At 31.6% G+C, this 8,838-nt stretch overlaps 1 protein-coding gene across 1 annotated transcript; it reads left to right on the forward strand.

Annotated features, from left to right (window-relative positions):
* Positions 1–444: 444 nt before the first annotated feature.
* On the forward strand, positions 445–8,612 carry LOC128181826 (probable 28S ribosomal protein S26, mitochondrial). The gene is made up of 4 exons (XM_052850367.1): positions 445–800; positions 6,216–6,356; positions 6,831–6,954; positions 8,075–8,612. The coding sequence occupies exons 1-4, from the start codon at positions 571–573 to the stop codon at positions 8,216–8,218; spliced, it is 639 nt and encodes a 212-aa protein (XP_052706327.1). The 5' UTR covers positions 445–570; the 3' UTR covers positions 8,219–8,612.
* Positions 8,613–8,838: the final 226 nt, after the last annotated feature.

Genomic DNA, 8,838 nt, shown 5'->3' on the forward strand with positions numbered 1-8,838 from the left:
CAATTGTTAAATGCGAGTAACAGTTTATCTGCAGTTTTTATCCATAGATTTAAAAAATATCTACAATCCTTTTTTTCATTTTCATAAATATTTTTTTTACAAAAATATTTCAAAGTTTATCTGGCCGTTTTTGATATGTATTTATAGATAATTGTATTGTGCATTAATTGATAGCAAATTTTTAGCTCTAATACATCTTGTTCGCAGCTAAAACGATGTTTCCGGTTTCTTTTAAAAAAATACAAAAAAATTCATATAAAATAATCAGAGGCCGATATAGGTGTCATTTTTGAATAATCATTTCTCAAAGAGAATTCTTTATCGATCCATCAAATAATGCATTGGTGTGTCGAGCCACCTTACTAAATCTAACTCGGATAAAAGTTTCGCAGGTGTGACATAGTCCGTCTACCATTTCAAGTGAGAAATCGAATAAACTCGAGAACGAGTTATTACATCACACAAAAATGGCCGCTCTCATTGACTTCAAAACGTGAACTTGTTTACCTTAACGTGTTTACGGTGTTTGTGCTTGGAAGCTTATTTTAAAAGTCTTTCTTAATAAGAGTCATGTCAATAATTGGCAAGTTATTAAAATATGGAGTAACATTTGATAGCATTGAGTGTTCAAGACAAGCGCTACCAGTGCTCGATTTCGTGCGATGGAGAAAACCACGGTGGGTCACACGAGCGAAAAGTAAAGAATTTGTTCTTTCAAAGCGACATGAGTATAACACCGAAGAAACAGAATGGCTTAGAAGGACGGAAAATCACTATCGAACTCAGATGAAAGCAATCTGGTAAGAATAAAGGAAATATGTAGACATATTCAAGGACATTGGCAGTGAGTTTTCTACATTTTTCAAATGGGGCCTGGACCTTTACATTTGGGAAAAATCATCGACATTTTCAACAGTTTGGGAAAAATTAATAATATTGCTTTTAAACCTTATTGAGTGTAAAATACTATATATACAAGAAATGTAAAACCTTTTAATAAATTTGCTATAAAAATAACAAATTTTCATCACACACAATTCTACATTTGTAATTTTCTTTTTCTTAATCTTTTGAAGTTGTCTACAAGTTTCTCTAAATTTTCACTGCATAACTCTTTGCTCCGGTGACAAATTCTCATTAATGCATCTGTGTTTTGTTCAGTAAGCCTATTTCTTTCTTTTGGTGATAATATTAAAGCGAAATTCCCTTTATTACAAATGTATGAAATTTTTCGTAAGTCCAAATACAAGCACAGGTTAAGATGATACATCAGAGGAATTAAGACAATATTCTGACAGAACTCCTTGTAAACGCTTTGAATAGTTATACCCGTGCTTGTATTTGGACAAAAAAAATTGATATTTTTGTCAGACCAGTTGTTTCCTTCTTGCAAAGTCGTTTAATATAATATTTTGCATTATGCGACATGATTTCAGACAGATTAAATTAATAACTCGGTCTTTTCCCCCTGAACCATGCGTGTTGTCTTGGTCTTTAATACGCATCATATAACTACGAAAGACGAATAGGGCCACATAAAAAAATATTTTTATCTCGTAATAACAAGAAATGATCTCGTTATTACGAGTTAAATTTCTCGTTATAACAAGAAAAGATCTGGTTTTTACGAGTTAATTATCTAATAAATACGAGAAAAGATCTCGTAATTACGAGAAAAGATCTCGTAATTACGAGAAAAGATCTCGTAATTACGAGAAAAGATCTCTTTATTACCAGTTAATTATCTCGTTATAACAAGAAAAGATCTCGTTATTACGAGTTAATTATCTCGTAATTACGAGAAATGATCTCGTTATTACGAGTTAATTTTCTCGTTATAACGAGAAAAGATCTCGTTATTACGAGTTAGTTATCTCGTAATTACGAGAAAAGATCTCGTTATTACGAGTTAATTATCTCGTTATAACGAGAAAAGATCTCGTTATTACGAGTTAATTATTTAATAATTACGTGAAAAGATCTCGTTATTACGAGAAAATATCTTGGTATTACATGTTAATTATCTCGTTATAACAAAAAAAAGATCTCGTTATTACGAGTTAATTATCTTGTTATAACAAGAAAACGTTATTATGAAAAAAGATATTTAAGAAATGAACTCAATGTCTACCCAAGTTATACTCGTATAACCTGGGTTGGGGCAATTTACGCTTTATAATCCGCGACTGGTTCACTCTTTTTCTTTCCATGAACGTTAATTCAATTCTGATTAATGTTTAAATAACAACGGACATTATTCATTAATTTTTAAATAAAATGATCGGATTTGACATTTAACTAATATGAGTAAGTGGAAAGAACTTCATGTAATTCTCATTTCATCTTATTTATTATAATCCCACTCCGAAGTAAATACCAGGTAGCCCTTGTCGTAAAAACACAATTCTATTGTTACAGTTGACTTTAATGACTATGTAGTTTCAATCATTGATATACAGGATTTACCTGAATTGTGTTCATACGCAACCTATATGTATATTGAAAATAATTGATTTTGTATATCAACATTTTGGAGTCTGAAAACAAATTACACGTATCCTTCTAATCAATTAATAGTTCAATCAATTCATCAATCAACCTGCTTTGCTCCTTCTTCTGAAATTTCGTTAAAACTGATTGGTCCGATTTTATGTCAAATTCTGTTTAATATGTTACTAAGCAATGATTATGCTAAGTATGTGTATAATAAAAGACATTGCAGTAGTTCATACACTTGACATAAAGAGAATAGAATAATGAAACGCGCCATTTTAAAAAGATCTTTTCTCATAATAACAAGATCGTTTCTCGTAATTACGAAATAATTAACTCGTAATAACGAGATCTTTTCTCGTAATTACGAGAAAATTAACTTGTAATAACAAGATCTTTTCTAGTTATAACGAGATATTTAAGTCGTAATAACCAGATCTTTTCTCGTAATTATGAGAAAATTAACTCGTAATAACGAGATATTTTCTCGTTATAACGAGATAATTAAGTCGTAATAACGAGATCTTTTCTCGTAATTACGAGATAAAAATATTTTTTTATGTGGCACTATTCGTCTTTCGTATATAACACCTGTATTTTCAATATTGACGGAAGAGTCTGAATGACGGAGATTCATTGCTTTCAATTGGGGATAAGACGTACGAGAAAAATTCAAGTAAATAAGAACAGCGTAAATATTTTACTCATTTTTTATTGGGAAAAAACCCAGATCAAATTGGGAAAAATCTGAAATTTTTGCTAGGGGAAAGGGCCGATATTCGGACCCAAATTGGGTGTAGAAAAATCACTGATTGGGAAGGAATTTAAGAACTGTAAGGATTCATTCGTCGTTTTTAATGTAAACTGTGTGCGCAGTATACATGCATAAATATGAAAATTTTACTGTGTGGTCGTCTCGAGGGCAAAACCAATAACATGATCACAATATCACTGTCATAATCATTATACTCTATCCCGAGTTTTTGCTTCCACCACTTTTTGCTTGATATTTCAATAATAGTAAATACCTTTGTGCTCAAACTACGTTCATCCACTGATATGAAAAATGTCCAGATTATCTGTTTTGAAACGCCCCCTCTACCACTTCAGGTTTCAATACACATCCAAAAATTGAAAGTCTACGGAGATTTTGCATTGCATCAGCCATTAATAAGCCCGGATGATAATGTTAAAAAATTGCGCGATGTATTTCGACCGAGTGTATTCGAAATGGAGAAAAGATGTAAACAATTCCCATTACAAAACTCCGTAAGAAATTGTTTTCGTTCCTGTGAAATTAAATGAGTGAAAAGGGATAATTGTTAAATGAAGATATCTTGGATAGATTTCAATTGTATTTCTTTCACAGGTATGTGTATTTTTATTAAAAATCATCAAAAAGTGGTGGAAGCAAAAACTCGGGACAGAGTATAGAAACGTGCAGAGTTTGATCCGCATATCTATTTATCGGGTAGCAAGGGACAGTTTCGGATAAAGTACCTGTCAATAATTTTGTAAAATTGAGAGTTGCTGTACTTGAAGGCTTATGAATGTTGCTAAAATTCATGAAATGATTTTTAATGATTATCATTAATTAGTTAGAGGGGTGTCTCTTGTTGAAATTGATATGCAATATGTAGGCCCCATATGTTAGGTACATGAGAATCAGAAGTAAAATGCGAAACCTGCGGCTATGACTGTTGTGTTGACTTTACACAGTGAAATTGCAAGTTACAGGCGGGAGGTAAAATAACACGAAAAGTAGGTGGATGGGACATTGTAAACTATACACCGGTATGTTTCTGACACGTGATAGTGCAACATGCACGCGGTACGGAAGGTCAACCCTTTGCAGGGAATTAGCTGGAGGAGGTCTAAAAAGCTGAAAACCATGATAAATTAGCAAAATATGAAAGGGTTAAAATCTTATAAAAACCAGTATGTAGAGAATTTTACAGGTTTTGACTAGTAATTTTCTTCAGAAATTGGTGATTGGCCTTATAAAGAGTGAATTAAAGGTATTTGTGCTAAATGGGAACTGAGGAAATTCTAGTTACAGAGTTCCGAAGACACGCATCCCCTGGCTACAATGAATTGTATAAAAAAAAACTGTCCCATGCCACCTTATACGCTAAGGGTAGCATGCTAAGATGTCATGTTAGTAATGCAGACATATCGCAACATTTTCTGTCAAAGTTTTAATACTCTGAACAATTTGCCAAGAAAATAGATAAAAACAACTATAGTCTCACCCAAGATATTTATGTAGCTCATTTAATCAATTTTTAATAAAAGTATACATACCTGTGAAAGAAGTGCAATTAAAATCGATGAAAGGGAAAATTCCGAAGATATCTTCATTGATACATTGCTATTTTTCACTCGATAAAAATCACTGAATCAATCAGGTCTGATTTTTAAAAAATATTCATTTTAGGTAATTTTGTGCAATAAATGTATAAATTAGATTAGAAATATATTATAAAAGGATAATTTGATATTAAAAAAAAAAATAGAGTCTTATACTTGGGGGTGGGGGTGGAAAGGGGGGGGGGGGTGATCCTGGCCTCAAGCACCTGTGATTTTACAATTGTAATTAATGCATTTGCAATTAGGTGATACTCAGTTGTCTATTTTATGTTAAGTTGCCTTGCAGTGCAGTAGGTCTGACTAATCTGGTCATAATGTGGTGCAAATAATAAATATTATGACTTTATTCAATATTGTTTTTCTTAGTTTTTTAAACATCCAGATCTGTGTATTTAACCCCCCCCCCCCCCCCCCAAAAAAAAAAAAACCATTTAAGCACATGCATAAGATGAGCACTAAAATAAATGGCTTAATCGAAACATCCATTGAGACTAAATTTAAAACCCATTGGTCGACCTGGAAAATTTAGAACTTTTGAAAACTGCAATACTTGATCCTTCAACGTTTTCCCTTGGTCCCATGGACTTCAAGCTATTGAGAATAACCTGTATGTTAAATTAAGGTGCAGATCTAAAGTCACCATTTTGACACGTAAACAAATTACACTACTTCACTTTATGGGGCTGGTGGTGGTGCTTAAAATTTTTTTAGAGGCAAGTAAAATGATAATATCTTTTGTAAAGTATCATAGGAATTTTTTTGGAATTGAATATTTTTACAGACTTTGTGTGAAAATAAGATTAATAAGTCAAAGATAAGCACAGGTTTTTTTTGCAAGTAAATCTGTGAAATTGCAACTTTTTAACAGGAACTCTTGCTCCTAGGTTGTCCATCCAAATTTCTCAGCCCTCCAGCTAATGATAATACAAGATACGTTCGAGGATGTTGAATAGTATTTTTAGAAGAAAGCAGAGGTGCTTACTACAGGGCTAATCAGAATTTCACGATAAAAAATTCAAGCTTAAACTTTAATGTTGAAACTTGTATTGGAATTCTATTGTGCCCCAAAATGAATTCATTCCAAACAACTTGCAAACAAGCTTATAACTTGATGACTGACTGATTAGAACTGCCTTGTTGAAACATTACAAACATTCAAAATGGTAAATAAACTTTGACCAAAATCATGACCATACCCCTTTAACTGGTGAATGAAAAATAATCTTTCATTGCTGGTTTTGTTTATGCTTTAATATGTTTCATTTATAAGGACTATTAGAGTTAGAAGGAATTTATCAAGATTAAAGAGCTGCTATAACTTTACTATATTATCTGTAAAAAATTCATTTTAGGCAACTTATTAAATTAGTACCTGATCAGAGTTTGCCAAATGATTTAAAAAAAAAAGCTGACAAAGAAAAAATTGCTAAAGCTAGCTGGAAAGAAATGGAGGAAAGAATGAAAGATTGGAATGAACAAGTTGCCATGATACGGTAAGTAAAACTGAGAATAGAAAAGGGTTTGTAAGCAAACTGGAATACCTTTTTTGAAAGAAAGTTTAAACTTGATTTCTTAAAGAAACTTTGAATTCATATCATGTTTGTTATATTATGACCCTATATATCTACTAGTATACATATATATAAACATTCATATTTTTTACACGTATATTTCTAGACATGGGTATAATTACATTGCATGCCTTGCAGTTGTTTATAACTTATCATGTTCAAAATTTGATAAGTTAAAAATATTCATTGACTAATATAGACATAAGATTCAAATTTAAATGGAAAAATACATGTACATGCATGCAAAAAAGTGTACAGTGGGTGACTTAATTTATCTAGGTTTTATACAGTGTTCACATTTCTTAATGTCTTACAGAATGTATCATTTACTGTAGATTGTAGCTTTTGCAGTGTTCAATTTATTAATGATATGACACTGGTATATCATTTTTGCAGGGAAGCAGAACAGTCAAAGATGAACCAACAAAGACAGAATAAGCTCTTAGGTTGGCTTAATCAGGAACAGCTCATCAGTGAACAGTTTTCTGAGGAAACGCTAAAACGTCTCCAAAGAGAAAAGGTACAGAAAAGTCTGGCTAAAGAAAGTATTTGCTGCAAAACTAGCTTATTATGTAATTAATGATGGTAGGATTGGTGAGTTAATATTAATAGAATTTTTTTTAATTTAAGGAATGCCTTCATGTAAATGTTTTGCTGAAACATGTATAAAGTTTTTATTTCTGAAATTTGCCTGAAATTGAGACATTCCAAGCAGATTTCAGGAAGTGCCAAACAAAACAAACATTTCAGCAATATTTCTCTATCGTTTCAGCAAATAATACATTTTTGAAATCTTCTTTTAATTATAAAAGAATAAAGGTTTTTTTTCTATGTATTCGCATACTCATGGGGACCATGATTTGAACAAACCTGAATCTACCCTACCTGAGGATGCTTCCACACAAGTTTCAGCTTTCCTGGCTGATTGGTTTCTGAGAAGACTATTTTTAAATATTTTTCTCTAAATATTCCTATGAAAAAATTTGACCCCAATTGTGGCCCCACCATTCCTCTGGGAATTATGATTTGAAAAAAAACATGAATCCTCTCTAGCTGAGGAAGCCTTGACACAAATTTTAGGCTTTTCTGACCAATCAGTTTTTTAGAAGAGTTTTAAGGACTTCTCTATATATTCCTATGTAAAATTTGACATCCCCTTTGTGGCCCCACCCTACCCCTGTGGATCACTGTCTGAACTTTTACTTATAAAGATGAACTGACTATAACGAGCATGGAAACAATTTGACAACTGTTTGCTTATTGTCTAATTTTTTTCTTCAAAATTATGGCAAATAATTTTCATATCATATTATATTATGACTTAGAAAGATATCTATTGGTTTTTGTGCATTCTGTGGCATTAATGACAGTAAGTAACAATATCCAATTGTTTATCTACATGTATGAGTAACTGAAATATGACTTTCGGATTAGAAAAAAAAAACCAATGGGTTAGAGGATAGATGTTGGGTTTGTTTGCTGACTGTAACAACTATATTTTTTTCTTGGACCTTACAGTTACTGGATCAAGTAAAATTTGTTCTTGAGTGCAGGATGGACTTAAAGTTCTTGATAGATATTGCAGTTCTTAATAGTTAAAATCAAACCTATTATTATGAATAGTTTTTTATGCTTTTCAGGAAGCAGGGTTTATTACACCAGAAAATGTGGAGCAAAAACTAATGGAAAGTTTAGAAACAACAGCAGATTATGAGTTTGCTCTTGATAAAGAAGGTGTTAGAGTAATCAACTTTGATGAGAGTACTGAAAAGAAGCAGGGATGATGTCTCTCCTACCAACTTGCATCGAACCATTGACTTGCAGTAAAATCCCATTTGATGCATCTGTGCTTTGTTGCAGAAAATTTTTTCAAGGATGTGTTGAATGTGTTCTGAGACTATGGATTGCAAACTCTGTTACTTAGTTTTAAATGAAAGAACAGAATGATTGTCAAACAAAATATTGATGATTACTCAAAGATAAAGTAAAAAAAATTGGAAAGTGAATATAATAATCATGGATTTTAATTAAACAATTCTTATTTTTTGTTATTAATGCTAATACATTGTCATTTAAAGACCAAGCTTCATGTAAATATTTACTTGTTGACTACTGCTAAGAAACATTATGCTAATGAGTTTGCCCAGAGATTAAAACATTTATACAGTTACATAATAATCCAAATCACGTTTTTTCATTGCATGCATAAGGATTTTAATCATAAGTACACTTTGTCTACTAAGAGTAAAGTTTATTCATTCCTTGCTATTTCAGAAATCAACAAAATGATGCAATATATCCTATTTATCATTTTTTTTTTGCATGTACAGCTTTTGCATTACATTAACATGATAAATACATGTAATATCACATGGCACAGTATCCAATCCTCAAAGCAATATGA

The sequence above is a fragment of the Crassostrea angulata genome, chromosome 4 (genome assembly GCF_025612915.1).
Source record: "Crassostrea angulata isolate pt1a10 chromosome 4, ASM2561291v2, whole genome shotgun sequence".
NCBI classification, from domain to species: domain Eukaryota; kingdom Metazoa; phylum Mollusca; class Bivalvia; order Ostreida; family Ostreidae; genus Magallana; species Magallana angulata.